Here is a 17,764-nt window from a genome sequence, read left to right as displayed (position 1 = left end):
AACCACAGAGAGAAAATGGAGCACAACGCAATTACTTACTTTAGAATAAAATATCTATTGCAATATAGACTGTACAAAAGATGACAGTAGTAACACATAGCATATATATATATATACACACACACATTTATATATAGCACAATCTCTCTCTCTCTCTCTCTCTCTCTCTCTCTCTCTCTCTCTCTCTCTCTCTCTCTATATATATATATATATATATATATATATATATACATACACAGACAGTGTGCACTCCAGAAAATGTAATGTCAGCAGCCCAGGGTGCAGCAAAAGAATAAGATATCTCCATTTACTGCAGACCTGTGGAGTGTGCTTCTTTCCCGGAGATTATATATATATATATATATATATATATATATATACACACACACACATATATACACACACACACACATATATATATATACATACATATATATATACACACACAGTATCTCACAAAAGTGAGTACACCCCTCACATTTTTGTAAATATTTTATTATATCTTTTCATGTGACAACACTGAAGAAATTACACTTTGCTACAATGTAAAGTAGTGAGTGTACAGCCTGTATAACAGTGTAAATTTGTTGTCCCCTCAAAATAACTAAGCACACAGCCATTAATGTCTAAACCATTGTCAACAAAAGTGAGTACACCCTTAAGTGAAATGTCCAAATTGGGCCCAATTAGCCATTTTCCCTCCCCAGTGTCATGTGACTCTTTAGTGTTACAAGGTCTCAGGTGTGAACGGGGAGCCGGTGTGTTAAATTTGGTGTTATCACTATCACACTCTCTCATACTGGTCACTGGAAGTTCAACATGGCACCTCATGGCAAAGAACTCTCTGAGGATCTGAAAAAAAGAATTGTTCCTCTACATGAAGATGGCCTAGGCTATAAGAAGATTGCTAAGACTCAGAAACTGAGCTGCAGCACAGTGGGCAAGACCATACAGCGGTTTCAAAGGACAGGTTCCACTCAGAACAGGCATCGTCATGGTCGACCAAAGAAGTTGAGTGCACATGCTCAGCGTCATATCCAGAGGTTGTGTTTGGGAAATAGACGTATGAGTGCTGCCAGCATTGCTGCAGAGGTTGAAGGGGTGGGGGGGGTCAGCCTGTCAGTGCTTAGACCATACGCCGCACACTGCATCAAATTGGTCTGCATTGCTGTCGTCACAGAAGGAAGCCTCTTCTAAAGATGATGCACAAGAAAGCCCGCCAACAGTTTGCTGAAGACAAGCAGACTAAGGACATGGATTACTGGAACCATTTCCTGTGGTCTGATGGGACCAAGATAAACTTATTTGGTTCAGATGGTGTCAAGAGTGTGTGGCAGCAACCAGGTGAGGAGTACAAAGACAAGGGTGTCTTGCCTATTGTCAGGTTAGGTAATGTCCAGAAGAAGACCCAAATGCTAGGGGCGAACTAAAATAACACCCTAGCACTCTGAGTTTAATCCAAGACATGACCCACGACAACTTCTATAGAACAAGGTACTCACGATATGGAGCAGAGTTGATCTGAGTCCTCTGGATAGAATAATGCAAAACTTGATAGCAGAAGAATAAACTTCAGACTTGGAAATTATAATCAAGCAGTTCAGGAATAGACCACAACAGAACCCGAGATGCAGGATAAGACAACTTGAAATCAGGCAGATACTGGGTTAAACAATAAAACAGTCAATAATGCAGAGATTAGCAACTTATAATCAGGGAGTTTGAGGGTTAAGCACAGCGTGGTCAGTAATGCAGAGTTTGGCAACTTTTAATCAGGCAGTTTGAAGGTTAAGCACAGCATGGTCAGTAATGCAGAGTTTGGCAACTTGTAATCAGGCAGTTTGAGGGTTAAGCACAGTATGGTCAGTAATGCAGAGTTTGGCAACTTGTAATCAGGCAGTTTGAGGGTTAAGCACAGCGTGGTCAGTAATGCAGAGTTTGGCAACTTGTAATCAGGCAGTTTGAGGGTTAGGCACAGCGTGGTCAGTAATGCAGAGTTTGGCAACTTATAATCAGGCAGTTTGAGGGTTAAGCACAGCGTGGTCAGTAATGCAGAGTTTGGCAACTTGTAATCAGGCAGTTTGAGGGTTAAGCACAGCATGGTCAGTAATGCAGAGTTTGGCAACTTGTAATCAGGCAGTTTGAGGGTTAAGCACAGCGTGGTCAGTAATGCAGAGTTTGGCAACTTGTAATCAGGCAGTTTGAGGGTTAAGCACAGCATGGTCAGTAATGCAGAGTTTGGCAACTTGTAATCAGGCAGATTGAGGGTTAAGCAACAGCATGGTCGTTCAGGCAAAGGTTCAGGAACATAAGACAAGATTCAAAAGTTTGAGTACTCACGACAGCCACAGAGGTTAGCAAACAAACGGGCACCAGAGGATCGAGTTACCGGAATAAGAAGCCAGCCTGACGTCAGCCGAGTGGGACAGCTCAGAATGAGCGAGATGTTGCTAGGCAACTAGGCGCACAGGGAGAACCGCCGGGATATCCAGCAGCGGAGCGTGACAGTACCCCCTCCCCAAGGACCCCTCCGGGGGACCCGACCAGGCTTGGCAGGATACTTCATATGAAAAGACTTGACAAGAGCAGGAGCATGTACATGAGAGGCAGGTTCCCAAGACCATTCAGTGATAGGATAACCCTTCCAATGGACCAGGTAGTATAACCGATCTCCCCGTAGCTTGGAGTCTAGAATCTGACTGACCTCGAACTCCGAAGTACCCTCTACAAATAGCGGAGGAGGAGGTTTATTATTGATGGAGTACAGATTGTTGATGACTGGCTTGAGGAGAGACACATGAAAGACTGGGTGAATCCTAAGGGTCTTGGGTAAGGCCAGACGATAAGCTGAAGAGCAAACTTTGGAAACAATTCGGAAAGGTCCAATGTATTTGGGACCCAATTTTGTACAAGGTTGTTTTAGATGTATAAATCTGTTGGATAACCATACCCTGTCTCCAGTGCGAAGTAAAGGAGCCTTACACCTTCTGCGATCAGAATATCTTTGTGGAAGAAGAGAGTAGATTTTGACGGATGTGTTTCCAATGGTTACTGAGATTTTTTACAATACGATCTGCTCCAGGAACTTCAGTAGAACTAGTGATCATAGGAAAAGTTCTAGGCTCAAAGCCATAAGCTGCCTTGAAGGGTGAGGTCTGTAAGGAGGAATTGAAGCGAGAGTTGTGAGCTAATTCCGCTAAAGGTAATAACTGTGACCAGTTAGAATGTTGATGGTTTACATAGTGTCTGAGATAAGACTCCAAGGATTGATTGACACGCTCGGTCAGTCCGTTGGACTGTGGATGATGAGCAGTAGAAAGAGATAAGTTGATTCCGAAGTGCTTACAAAAAGACCTCCAAAACCGGGAAAGAAATTGAACACCACGATCAGAAACTATGTCAGAAGGAAATCCATGTAATCGAGAGATATGAAGAACAAAACATTCCGAAAGTTTTCAAGCAGAAGGCAATCCAGGAAGAGGAATGAAATGAGCAGACTTGGAGAATCGGTCCACCACTACCCAAAGGTCATATTTCCAGCAGAAACAGGAAGATCCGTAACAAAGTCCATGGATATATGGGACCAAAGGTAATGAGGGACAGGAAGGGGCTGTAATAATCCAAACGGTTGATGAGTAGACTGTTTATTAGATGCACAAGAGCTACAAGCGGCAATGTATTCCTTAACGTCCCTCCTCATGGTGGACCACCAAACATGCTGCTTAAGTCTCCACAAAGTATTGGTTACTCCTGGATGACCTGCCGATATATTGTCGTGAGCCCAACGTAAAAGCCTAAGACGTAATTTACTGGGTACATACAGGATCCCAGAAGGAAGTTTGTAAGAAGACGGTACCTGGTTTTGAGCTGAACGTAAGGCCTGTACAGGAAAAGAGGATACTTGAGCAAGAACACAGGACGTAGTATGGGTTCAGAATCCAGTGGAGTAGGTTCTGTAGACTGAAATTGCCCGGATAATGCATCTGCCTTGGAATTCTTGGAACCAGGAACATAGGAAAGTACAAAATTGAACCTGGAAAAGAACAAGCCCCACTGAGCCTGTCAAGGATTGAGGCGTTTAGCTGTATGGAGGTACAGGAGGTTCTTGTGGTCTGTAAGAATAAAAAATGGTTGACTAGTACCCTCTAACCAATGTCTCCACTCATCCAAAGCAGGTTTTATAGCCAATAGTTATTTATTTCCCACATCATAGTTTAATTTGGCAGGATTGAACTTCTTTGAAAAGAACGCCACCGGATGTATCTTACTGGTAGTCGGATTTCGTTGAGAGAGAACAGCTCCAGCAGCAATAGAAGAAGAATCTACATCCAGGATAAATTGGAGCTCAGGAATGGGATAACTAAGAAGAGGTGCCTAACAAAATGCAGAGTTCAGAGTTGCAAAAGCCTGTACTGCCGAATTAGACCAGTTCCTTTAATCTTAACCCTTCTTCGTAAGAGAAGTGAGAGCAGACGTGATGTCAGCAAAGTTCTTTATAAACTTTCTATAGTAATTGGCAAAGCCAAGAAACCTCTGCAGGGATCTGATGGTGGTAGGTCTGGGCCAGTCTTTGATTGCCAAAAGTTTAGCAGGATCAATCTCAAAAACAGATTCTGAAATAATATACCCCAAGAAGGGAATGGAACTCTGATGGAAAGAGCATTTCTCTAATTTAGCGAAAAGGGAGTTATCACGTAATCTTTGAAGCACAAGTTTTTTATGCTGTTCATGTTCCTGTAATGTTCTGGAATAGATCAGTATGTCATCAAGATAAATGATAACAAATTGGTTTAAATAATCTCGGAAGATCTCATTAACAAAGTGCTGGAACACTGCTGGTGCATTGCACAATCCAAAAGGCATTACAAGATATTCGTAGTGACCAAATCTGGTGTTAAATGCTGTCTTCCATTCGCCTCCCTTACGAATTCTGACCAAATTGTAGGCGCCACGAAGATCCAATTTGGAGAAAAGAGAAGCACCTTGGAGACGATCAAATAGCTCAGGGATGAGCGGAAGAGGATAACTGTTTTTGACAGTAATCTGAGTCAAGGCTCGATTATCAATACAGGGATGAAGCCCTCCATATTTTTTTCAAATGAAGAAAAACCCTGCTCCTACCAGTGAAGATGAAGGACGAATAAATCCTCTGGCCAAGTTGTCCTTAATGTATTCTTCAAGAGAAATATTTTCTTGACGAGAGAGAGGATAGGTCCTCCCTTTAGGTAGAGGTGCCCCAGATAACAGATCAATAGGACAGTCAAAAATCAGGTGAGGAGGTAACGTTTCAGCCTCCTTTTTAGAAAAAACATCACAGAAAGCATGATAGTGATGAGGCAAAGAATCAGGAGCATCCAATAGAGCCACGACAGGACTGGACGGTTTGGAAGGATTTTGCAGACAATGTTTAAAACGGGTAGTTCCCCAGGAAATAAGCTCTCCTTTAGACCAGGAGAATACTGGATCATGAAGCTACAACCACGGTAACCCCAAAATTAATGGTATGTGGGGGGAAGAGATTACATCAAAATGAATAATTTCAGAGTGGAGTATGCCCACAGACAAAAGAAGAGGTATCGTAGAATGTTGAATGATTCCAGATCCCAAAGGCTGCCCACTAACTGTAGTTACCTTGATTAATTGTTTCTTGGCTAGAAGAGGAATCCTGAGAGAGTTAACAAAACTTGAATCAATGAACACTCCAGCAGCTCCAGAGTCGATGAGAGCTTGCGCTTGAAACTTGGCGTTACCAAAAGTGATGGTAACAGGAACAAAGAGTTTAGGATTGAGGGATGTCATAGGATTCTGGCTTAACTCAGTCCCTGAATCAACAGTTAAGCCTTGGCTTTTACTGGCCGGATAGGACAGTCTTTCAGTAAGTGACCTTTGGTGCCACAATAAAAACATAACCCAAGGGTACGCCTTCTATGGCGTTCAGCTTCTGTCAACTTAATAGCTCCTACTTCCATGGGTTATACGGACTCAGAAGAATGGGAGTTATTATTAGAAAGACTTAGGGAAAGAATAGGAGGACGATAGGTAGATCTAGAAAAAGGTCTCCGATTCTGGTCTCTCTCCTGTAGGCATTCTGAATGCCGGGCGTCGAGATTAATGCATAAATTGATAAGATCCTCAAGAGAGTCAGGAAGTTCACAAAATACAAGTTCATCCTTTAAGCATTTGCAAAGTCCTTTGCGAAAAGCTGCCCGTAAGGCTCCATGATTCCAATCAGTTTCTGTGGCTAAAGTCCTGAACTCAATAGCATATTGAGCTACAGAAAGGGACCCTTGTCTCAAATCCAATAGCCTTGCCTCAGCAGCAGCTGACCTCCCAGGCTTGTCAAAAACAGAGGAAAAAATAGACACAAATAACTCCACATCCTGAAGAAGAGGATCGTCTCTCTCCAAAAGAGGAGATACCCAGGCCAAAAGTCTTACCCTTCATTAGGGAAATAATAAAGGTGAAGAAGAATTGACAAATACTTGAGGATTGTTTCTGAAGTGTAAACGACACTGATTAAGGAATCCATGGCATTCTTCCAGATTTCCGTCATACTAATCAGGAAGAGGAATTCTAAGAATATATTGTCCCACCGGCTGAGGTGATTTATAAACAGCATTGGAACTGGCAGCAGCTGCAGCAGGAGTAGCCGTAGCTTGAGAAGGAGCGGAGAGGTTATGTAGCAGAGCAGTAATCTGGTCAAGCTTGGAATCCAATGATTGCAAATGTGCAGAATGATTACCAAGAAGTTGTCCTTGAAGAGCCACAGCCCTGGATAACTCATCGGGGTCCATATTATGGTCCGTTTGTTATGTCAGGTTAGGTAATGTCCAGAAGAAGACCCAAATGCTAGGGCCAACTAAAATAAACCCTAGCACTCTGAGTTTAATCCAGGACGTGACCCACGACAACTTCTATAGAACAAGGTACTTACGATATGGAGCAGAGTTGATCTGAGTCCTCTGGATAGAATAACAGAAAACTTGATAGCAGAAGAATAAACTTCAGACTTGGAAATTATAATCAAGCAGTTCAGGAATAGACCACAACAGAACCCGAGATGCAGGATAAGACAACTTGAAATCAGGCCGATACTGGGTTAAACAATAATACAGTCAATAATGCAGAAATTGGCAATTTATAATCAGGCAGTTTGAGGGTTAAGGACAGCGTGGTCAGTAATGCAGAGTTTGGCAACTTGTAATCAGGCAGTTTGAGGGTTAAGCACAGCGTGGTCAGTAATGCAGAGTTTGGCAACTTGTAATCAGGCAGTTTGAGGGCTAAGCATAGCGTGGTCAGTAATGCAGAGTTTGGCAACTTGTAATCAGGCAGTTTGAGGGTTAAGCACAGCGTGGTCAGTAATGCAGAGTTTGGCAACTTGTAATCAGGCAGTTTGAGGGTTAAGCACAGCGTGGTCAGTAATGCAGAGTTTGGCAACTTGTAATCAGGCAAATTGAGGGTTAAGCAACAGCGTGGTCGTTCAGGCAATGGTTCAGGAACATAAGACAAGATTCAAAAGTTTCAGAGTACTCACGACAGCCACAGAGGTTAGCAAACAAACGGGCACCAGAGGATCAAGTTACCAGAATAAGAAGCCAGCCTGACGTCAGCCGAGTGGGATGGCTCAGAATGAGCGAGACGTTGCTAGGCAACTAGGCACACAGGGAGAACCGCCGGGATATCCGGCAGCGGAGCGTGACACCTATAGTCAAGCATGGTGGTGGGAGTGTCATGGTCTGGGCCTGCATGAGTGCTGCTGGCACTGGGGAGCTACAGTTCATTGAGGGAACAATGAATGCCAACATGTACTGTGACATACTGAAGCAGAGCATGATCCCCTCCCTTCGGAGACTAGGCTGCAGGGCAGTATTCCAACATGATAACGACCCCAAACACACCTGCAAAATGACCACTGCCTTGCTAAAGAAGCTGGGGGTAAAGGTGATGGACTTGCCAAGCATTTCTCCAGACCTAAACCCTATTGAGCATCTGTGGGGCATCCTCAAACGGAATGTGGGGGAGCGCAAGGTCTCTAACATCCGTTATGTTGTCACGGAGTGGAAGAGGACTCCAGTGGCAACCTGTAAAGATCTGGTGAACTCCATGCCCAAGAGGGTTAAGGCAGTGCTGGAAAATAATGGTGGCCACACAAAATTGACACTTTGGGCCCAATTTAGACATTTCCACTTAGGGGTGTACTCACTTTTGTTGCCAATCGTTTAGACATTAATGGCTGTGTGTTGAGTTATTTTGAGGGGACAGCACATTTACACAATTATACAGGCTGTACACTCACTACTTTACATTGTAGCAAAGTGTAATTTCTTCAGTGTTGTCACATAAAAATATATAATAAAATATTTACAAAAATGTGAGGGGGTACTCACTTTTGTGAGATACTGTATATATACACACATTGTATATATATATATATATATATATATATATATATATATATATATATATATATATATATATATATATATATATATATATATATATATATAAAACGCACATATTTATAGTAACATAACAGGCTTGGACTCTCTGGTCCTTGTGAAGCTATGCTTTAATGTGATGTTTCGGGGACAAAAACTCCCCTTCCTCAGACTTGACCAGAGAGTGCAAGCCTGCTATGTTACTATGGATTTATGCTTTGCCTGCACCCTGGCAGCTGGTGCTCATTAAGTGAGAGTGCACTTCTTTGATATAGATATAGAGATATATATATATATATATATATATATATATATATATACAGTTGCAAGAAAAAGTATGTGAACCCTTTGGAATGATATGGATTTCTGCACAAATTGGTCATAAAATGTGATCTGATCATCATCTAAGTCACAACAATAGACAATCACAGTCTGCTTAAACTAATAACACACAAAGAATGAAATGTTGCCATGTTTTTATTGAACACACCATGTAAACATTCACAGTGCAGGTGGAAAAAGTATGTGAACCCTTGGATTTAATAACTGGTTGAACCTCCTTTGGCAGCAATAACTTCAACCAAACGTTTCCTGTAGTTGCAGATCAGACGTGCACAACCATCAGGAGTAATTCTTAACCATTCCTCTTTACAGAACTGTTTCAGTTCAGCAATATTCTTGGGATGTCTGGTGTGAATCACTTTCTTTAGGTCATGCCACAGCATCTCAATCAGGTTGAGGTCAGGACTCTGACTGGGCCACTTCAGAAGGCGTATTTTCTTCTGCTTAAGCCATTCTGTTGTTGATTTACTTCTATGCTTTGGGTCATTGTCCTGTTGCAACACCCATCTTCTGTTGAGCTTCAGCTGGTAGACAGATGGCCTTAAGTTCTCCTGCAAAATGTCTTGATAAACTTTGGAATTCATTTTTCCTTCGATGATAGCAATCCGTCCAGGGGTTCAGGATAGCAAAGCAGCCCCAAACCATGATGCCCCACCACCATACTTCACAGTTGGGATGAGGTTTTGATGTTGGTGTGCTGTGCCTCTTTTTCGCCACACATAGTGTTGTGTGCTTCTTCCAAACAACTCAACTTTGGTTTCATCTGTCCACAGAATATTTTGCCAGTACTGCTGTGGAACATCCAGGTGCTCTTGTGCAAACTGTAAACGTGCAGCAATGTTTTGTTTGGACAGCAGTGGCTTCTTCTGTGGTATCCTCCCATGAAATCCATTCTTGTTTAGTGTTTTACGTATTGTAGATTCGCTAACAGGGACGTTAGCATTTGCCAGTGACTTTTGTAAGCCTTTAGCTGACACTCTAGGATTCTTCTTCACCTCATTGAGCAGTCTGCGCTGTGCTCTTGCAGTCATCTTTACAGGACGGCCACTTCTAGGGAGAGTAGCAGCAGTGCTGAACTTTCTCCATTTATAGACAATTTGTCTTACCGTGGACTGATGAACAGCAAGGCTTTTAGAGATACTTTTATAACCCTTTCCAGCTTTATGTAAGTCAACAATTCTTAATTGTAGGTCTTCTGAAAGCTCTTTTGTGCGAGGCATCATTCACATCAGGCAATGCTTCTTGTGAAAAGCAAACCCAGAACTGGTGTGTGTTTTTTATAGGGCAGCTGTAACCAACACCTGCAATCTCATCTCATTGATTGGACTCCAGTTGGCTGACATCTCACTCCAATTAGCTCTTGGAGATGTCATTAGTCTAGGGGTTCACATACTTTTTCCACCTGCACTGTGAATGTTTACATTATGTGTTCAATAAAAACATGGCAACATTTCATTCTTTGTGTGTTATTAGTTTAAGCAGACTGTGATTGTCTATTGTTGTGACTTAGATGATGATCAGATCACATTTTATGACCAATTTGTGCAGAAATCCATATCATTCCAAAGGGTTCACATACTTTTTCTTGCAACTGTATATATACATACACACACATATATCATAGCATGAAATGGGGATGCACTTTCCAGGATTTTCAATGTTACTCTTTTAATGTAACGTTTCGGGGTGTTATTCCCTTCGTTAGTCAATACAAAATAACAGTGTGCAACCTATTAATCCGTGCCTTTTAAACTATCCTAAGTGATACAGTTCCAGGTCACCACCTGTGATACCACTCCTCAACAGGTGGAGACCCCCTCAATGTACTTTAATGTGCATGGCTATATACAATATAGTATATGCATCCCCATTTCCTGCTATTATAAATTTCATGGAAGCACCCTGGGTGGATGAAACTGTAACCGTGAGTGCTAGCCTATCTTTTTATATATATATATATATATATATATATATATATATATATATATATATATATATATATATACTGTATATATATGTGTATATATATATATATATATATATATATATATATACACACACACACATATACTTATATATATATATAGCAATATTTATCTATCTATATATATATATATATATATATATATATATATATATATATATATATATATATATATATATATACCTCCAACAAAAGCAGTCTATGAAATATGTTGCTGAGCACCCTGGTCATAAGGAAAGTATCATGAGTGCTAAACTGCTGTGTATTGATTATATATATATATATATATATATATATATTCTATATACAAAAAACCAAGATAAAGAAGCACCTTTGTTTCCCCTGTTTGTATGTTTGTAGGGCATGACATAAATATAAATAGCAACAAATAATGCAAATTATTCATTTAAATTAGACAATATACTTACCAAAACCTGCTATGTCCAAAACCCCAATAAAGAAAGATGACCTCTCGAACGGAAAGCATTGGTTGACCCTGTTAACCACATGGTCAAATAGACGACTATAGACAGCTTTTGCCAGAGCATCGCGGGCATTGTTTGCCTGTTCCACCTTCAGAGGGACTCTAAAACACAAAGGTTTTAAAAATAAGTTCAATATTATTTATAAACAGTCCCTGTGTTATAAATAATTGTATCACAACAATACAATGTGTTTACTACTATATGCAAATCAAAAATATGTTTTGGTTATTGGGATCTTCATCTTCTGCAATCCAAATTTTTTTTGTGGGCAGTATGCACGTGTTCTGGTACGTAGGTTTAATCATGTGGTAAATTAAATTTTGTTTTAATTCAATGTAGCTTATCTTTAAGGCAGTGCTTTCTAAACTGTGTGTCGTGACACATTAGTGTGTAGGCGGCAGTGTGTAGGTGTGTTCCTGCTTCAGCACAAATTGTTTTTAATTTAAACTTTTTTTTTATTTTTTTTGGTTTCCGTTTTGCCATCTGCCTGCTACGCATATCATATGGTTGACACGTGACTGATACCTAGTGGGTCACAGATTATCTTAACCTATTGGCGTAGCTCAGTGGGAACTGAAACTATTCCCATTGGCGGCTATGGCGGCACATTGGCTCATGACTGCACGTGTAGTTTCCTCAATCGGCTCATGACTGCATGTGTAGTTATTGAGTGGGACAGCAGTGTGTTTGCAGCGTGGGCAGTAGTCAGTCGGACTTGCAGATCTCTGAGGGCAGCAGCTTAAACGCTGAGCTGAAGTCAGAATTAAAATGGTTGGGGGATTTTTGGGGGGATTTTTGCAGCTAGCTCCCAGTAGTGCATTGCTGCTCCTGCTCTTGATATATGGATAAGAAGTGGAAGCTTAAAAATGCTTGATGATGAAATGTCTTTATCTAATATTCCACAAAATATTCAGAAACTGTGTTTGTCCCATCAACCTCATCCCAATCCATTAAAATAGTAAGTAGCTATTGGTGTTATTAAACCTTTTTTAACTCTTGCACATACATACTGTTACTTGGAAATACATTTCGTTATTATATAATTTATGTATGTGTCCGTATCTCTTAAAGCAAGTTAGTTTAACCTCCTGTTTGCTAGTACAACTGAATTACTGTGTCGCAAAAACAGAATTTATGTTTACCTGATAAATTTCTTTCTCCAACGGTGTGTCCGGTCCACGGCGTCATCCTTACTTGTGGGATATTCTCTTCCCCAACAGGAAATGGCAAAGAGCCCAGCAAAGCTGGTCACATGATCCCTCCTAGGCTCCGCCTACCCCAGTCATTCGACCGACGTTAAGGAGGAATATTTGCATAGGAGAAACCATATGGTACCGTGGTGACTGTAGTTAAAGAAAATAAAATATCAGACCTGATTAAAAAAACCAGGGCGGGCCGTGGACCGGACACACCGTTGGAGAAAGAAATTTATCAGGTAAACATAAATTCTGTTTTCTCCAACATAGGTGTGTCCGGTCCACGGCGTCATCCTTACTTGTGGGAACCAATACCAAAGCTTTAGGACACGGATGAAGGGAGGGAGCAAATCAGGTCACCTAAATGGAAGGCACCACGGCTTGCAAAACCTTTCTCCCAAAAATAGCCTCAGAAGAAGCAAAAGTATCAAACTTGTAAAATTTGGTAAAAGTGTGCAGTGAAGACCAAGTCGCTGCCCTACATATCTGATCAACAGAAGCCTCGTTCTTGAAGGCCCATGTGGAAGCCACAGCCCTAGTGGAATGAGCTGTGATTCTTTCGGGAGGCTGCCGTCCGGCAGTCTCGTAAGCCAATCTGATGATGCTTTTAATCCAAAAAGAGAGAGAGGTAGAAGTTGCTTTTTGACCTCTCCTTTTACCTGAATAAACAACAAACAAGGAAGATGTTTGTCTAAAATCCTTTGTAGCATCTAAATAGAATTTTAGAGCGCGAACAACATCCAAATTGTGCAACAAACGTTCCTTCTTTGAAACTGGTTTTGGACACAGAGAAGGTACGATAATCTCCTGGTTAATGTTTTTGTTAGAAACAACTTTTGGAAGAAAACCAGGTTTAGTACGTAAAACCACCTTATCTGCATGGAACACCAGATAAGGAGGAGAACACTGCAGAGCAGATAATTCTGAGACTCTTCTAGCAGAAGAAATCGCAACTAAAAACAAAACTTTCCAAGATAATAACTTAATATCAACGGAATGTAAGGGTTCAAACGGAACCCCCTGAAGAACTGAAAGAACTAAATTGAGACTCCAAGGAGGAGTCAAAGGTTTGTAAACAGGCTTGATTCTAACCAGAGCCTGAACAAAGGCTTGAACATCTGGCACAGCTGCCAGCTTTTTGTGAAGTAATACCGACAAGGCAGAAATCTGTCCCTTCAGGGAACTTGCAGATAATCCTTTTTCCAATCCTTCTTGAAGGAAGGATAGAATCCTAGGAATCTTAACCTTGTCCCAAGGGAATCCTTTAGATTCACACCAACAGATATATTTTTTCCAAATTTTGTGGTAAATCTTTCTAGTCACAGGCTTTCTGGCCTGAACAAGAGTATCGATCACAGAATCTGAGAATCCTCGCTTCGATAAAATCAAGCGTTCAATCTCCAAGCAGTCAGCTGGAGTGAAACCAGATTCGGATGTTCGAACGGACCCTGAACAAGAAGGTCTCGTCTCAAAGGTAGCTTCCAAGGTGGAGCCGATGACATATTCACCAGATCTGCATACCAAGTCCTGCGTGGCCACGCAGGAGCTATCAAGATCACCGACGCCCTCTCCTGCTTGATCCTGGCTATCAGCCTGGGGATGAGAGGAAATGGCGGGAACACATAAGCTAGTTTGAAGGTCCAAGGTGCTACTAGTGCATCCACTAGAGCCGCCTTGGGATCCCTGGATCTGGCCCCGTAGCAAGGAACTTTGAAGTTCTGACGAGAGGCCATCAGATCCATGTCTGGAATGCCCCACAGGTGAGTGACTTGGGCAAAGATTTCCGGATGGAGTTCCCACTCCCCCGGATGCAATGTCTGACGACTCAGAAAATCCGCTTCCCAATTTTCCACTCCTGGGATGTGGATAGCAGACAGGTGGCAGGAGTGAGACTCCGCCCAAAGAATAATTTTGGTTACTTCTTCCATCGCTAGGGAACTCCTTGTTCCCCCCTGATGGTTGATGTACGCAACAGTCGTCATGTTGTCTGATTGAAACCGTATGAACCTGGTCCTCGCAAGCTGGGGCCAGGCCTGGAGCGCATTGAATATCGCTCTCAGTTCCAGAATATTTATCGGTAGAAGAGATTCTTCCCGAGACCAAAGACCCTGAGCTTTCAGGGATCCCCAGACCGCGCCCCAGCCTATCAGACTGGCGTCGGTCGTGACAATGACCCACTCTGGTCTGTGGAACATCATCCCTTGAGACAGATTGTCCAGGGACAGCCACCAACGGAGTGAGTCTCTGGTCCTCTGATTTACTTGTATCTTCGGAGACAAGTCTGTATAGTCCCCATTCCACTGACTGAGCATGCACAGTTGTAATGGTCTTAGATGAATGCGCGCAAAAGGAACTATGTCCATCGCCGCCACCATCAACCCGATCACTTCCATGCACTGAGCTATAGAAGGAAGAGGAACGGAATGAAGTATCCGACAAGAGTCCAGAAGCTTTGTTTTTCTGGCCTCTGTTAGAAAGATCCTCATTTCTAAGGAGTCTATAATTGTTCCCAAGAAGGGAACCCTTGTTGACGGGGATAGAGAACTCTTTTCCACGTTCACTTTCCAGCCGTGAGATCTGAGAAAGGCCAGGACAATGTCCGTGTGAGCCTTTGCTTGAGGAAGGGACGACGCTTGAATCAGAATGTCGTCCAGGTAAGGTACTACTGCAATGCCCCTTGGTCTTAGCACCGCTAGAAGGGACCCTAGTACCTTTGTGAAAATCCTTGGAGCAGTGGCTAATCCGAAAGGAAGCGCCACGAACTGGTAATGTTTGTCCAGGAATGCAAACCTTAGGAACCGATGATGTTCCTTGTGGATAGGAATATGTAGATACGCATCCTTTAAATCCACCGTGGTCATAAATTGACCTTCCTGGATGGAAGGAAGGATAGTTCGAATGGTTTCCATCTTGAACGATGGGACCTTGAGAAATTTGTTTAAGATCTTGAGATCTAGGATTGGTCTGAACGTTCCCTCTTTTTTGGGAACTATGAACAGATTGGAGTAGAACCCCATCCCTTGTTCTCTTAATGGAACAGGATGAATCACTCCCATTTTTAACAGGTCTTCTACACAATGTAAGAACGCCTGTCTTTTTATGTGGTCTGAAGACAACTGCGACTTGTGGAACCTCCCCCTTGGGGGAAGTCCCTTGAATTCCAGAAGATAACCCTGGGAGACTATTTCTAGCGCCCAAGGATCCAGAACATCTCTTGCCCAAGCCTGAGCGAAGAGAGAGAGTCTGCCCCCCACCAGATCCGGTCCCGGATCGGGGGCCAATATTTCATGCTGTCTTGGTAGCAGTGGCAGGTTTCTTGGCCTGCTTTCCCTTGTTCCAGCCTTGCATTGGTCTCCAAGCTGGCTTGGCCTGAGAAGTATTACCCTCTTGCTTAGAGGACGTAGCACCTTGGGCTGGTCCGTTTTTACGAAAGGGACGAAAATTAGGTCTATTTTTTGCCTTGAAGGGCCGATCCTGAGGAAGGGCGTGGCCCTTACCCCCAGTGATATCAGAGATAATCTCTTTCAAGTCAGGACCAAACAGCGTTTTCCCCTTGAAAGGAATGTTTAGTAGCTTGTTCTTGGAAGACGCATCAGCCGACCAAGATTTCAACCAAAGCGCTCTGCGCGCCACAATAGCAAACCCAGAGTTCTTAGCCGCTAACTTAGCCAATTGCAAAGAGGCGTCTAGAGTGAAAGAATTAGCCAATTTGAGAGCATTGATTCTGTCCATAATCTCCTCATAAGGAGGAGAGTCACTATCGAGCACCTTAAGCAGTTCATCAAACCAGAAATATGCGGCTGTAGTGACAGGGACAATGCATGAAATGGGTTGTAGAAGGTAACCCTGCTGAACAAACATCTTTTTAAGCAAACCTTCTAATTTTTTATCCATAGGATCTTTGAAAGCACAACTATCCTCTATGGGAATAGTGGTGCGTTTGTTTAAAGTAGAAACCGCTCCCTCGACCTTGGGGACTGACTGCCATAAGTCCTTTCTGGGGTCGACCATAGGAAACAATTTTTTAAATATGGGGGGAGGGACGAAAGGAATACCGGGCCTTTCCCATTCTTTATTAACAATGTCCGCCACCCGCTTGGGTATAGGAAAAGCTTCTGGGAGCCCCGGCACCTCTAGGAACTTGTCCATTTTACATAGTTTCTCTGGGATGACTAAATTTTCACAATCATCCAGAGTGGATAATACCTCCTTAAGCAAAATGCGGAGATGTTCCAATTTAAATTTAAATGTAATCACATCAGATTCAGCCTGCTGAGAAATGTTCCCTAAATCAGTAATTTCTCCCTCAGACAAAACCTCCCTGGCCCCCTCAGATTGGGTTAGGGGCCCTTCAGAGATATTAATATCAGCGTCGTCATGCTCTTCAGTAACTAAAACAGAGCAGCCACGCTTACGCTGACAAGGGTTCATTTTGGCTAAAATGTTTTTGACAGAATTATCCATTACAGCCGTTAATTGTTGCATAGTAAGGAGTATTGGCGCGCTAGATGTACTAGGGGCCTCCTGAGTGGGCAAGACTCGTGTAGACGAAGGAGGGAATGATGCAGTACCATGCTTACTCCCCTCACTTGAGGAATCATCTTGGGCATCATTGTCATTATCACATAAATCACATTTATTTAAATGAATAGGAATTCTGGCTTCCCCACATTCAGAACACAGTCTATCTGGTAGTTCAGACATGTTAAACAGGCATAAACTTGATCAGAAAGTACAAAAAACGTTTTAAAATAAAACCGTTACTGTCACTTTAAATTTTAAACTGAACACACTTTATTACTGCAATTGCGAAAAAACATGAAGGAATTGTTCAAAATTCACCAAATTTTCACCACAGCGTCTTAAAGCCTTGAAAATATTGCACACCAATTTTGGAAGCTTTAACCCTTAAAATAACGGAACCGGAGCCGTTTTAAGCTTTAAACCCCTTTACAGTCCCTGGTATCTGCTTTGCTGAGACCCAACCAAACCCAAAGGGGAATACGATACCAAATGACGCCTTCAGAAGTCTTTTATAAGTATCAGAGCTCCTCTCACATGCGACTGCATGCCATGCCTCTCAAAAACAAGTGCGCAACACCGGCGCGAAAATGAGACTCTGCCTATGCTTTGGGAAAGCCCCTAAAGAATAAGGAGTCTAAAACAGTGCCTGCCGATATTATTAAATCAAAATACCCAGAATAAATGATTCCTCAAGGCTAAATAAGTGTTAATATCAATCGATTTAGCCCAAAAAAAGTCTACAGTTTAAATAAGCCCTTGTGAAGCCCTTATTTACAATCGTAATAAACATGGCTT

The 17,764-nt window shown here is 42.2% G+C and overlaps 1 protein-coding gene across 8 annotated transcripts in view; it reads right to left on the bottom strand.

Annotated features, from left to right (window-relative positions):
* The window catches only part of MYO6 (myosin VI), a 635,235-nt gene that overhangs the window by 251,363 nt on the left and 366,108 nt on the right, over positions 1-17,764 (bottom strand). For all 8 annotated transcript variants that reach the window (XM_053710463.1, XM_053710457.1, XM_053710460.1 and 5 more), the window contains exon 13: positions 11,193-11,350. In XM_053710463.1, the coding sequence (XP_053566438.1) occupies positions 11,193-11,350 (158 nt within the window). The remainder of the gene's footprint in view (positions 1-11,192; positions 11,351-17,764) is intronic.

Source organism: Bombina bombina, chromosome 4 (genome assembly GCF_027579735.1).
Source record: "Bombina bombina isolate aBomBom1 chromosome 4, aBomBom1.pri, whole genome shotgun sequence".
Lineage (NCBI taxonomy): Eukaryota > Metazoa > Chordata > Amphibia > Anura > Bombinatoridae > Bombina > Bombina bombina.
The sequence above is the reverse complement of the archived record's forward strand: the minus strand, read 5'-3'. Positions and strand labels throughout refer to the sequence as shown.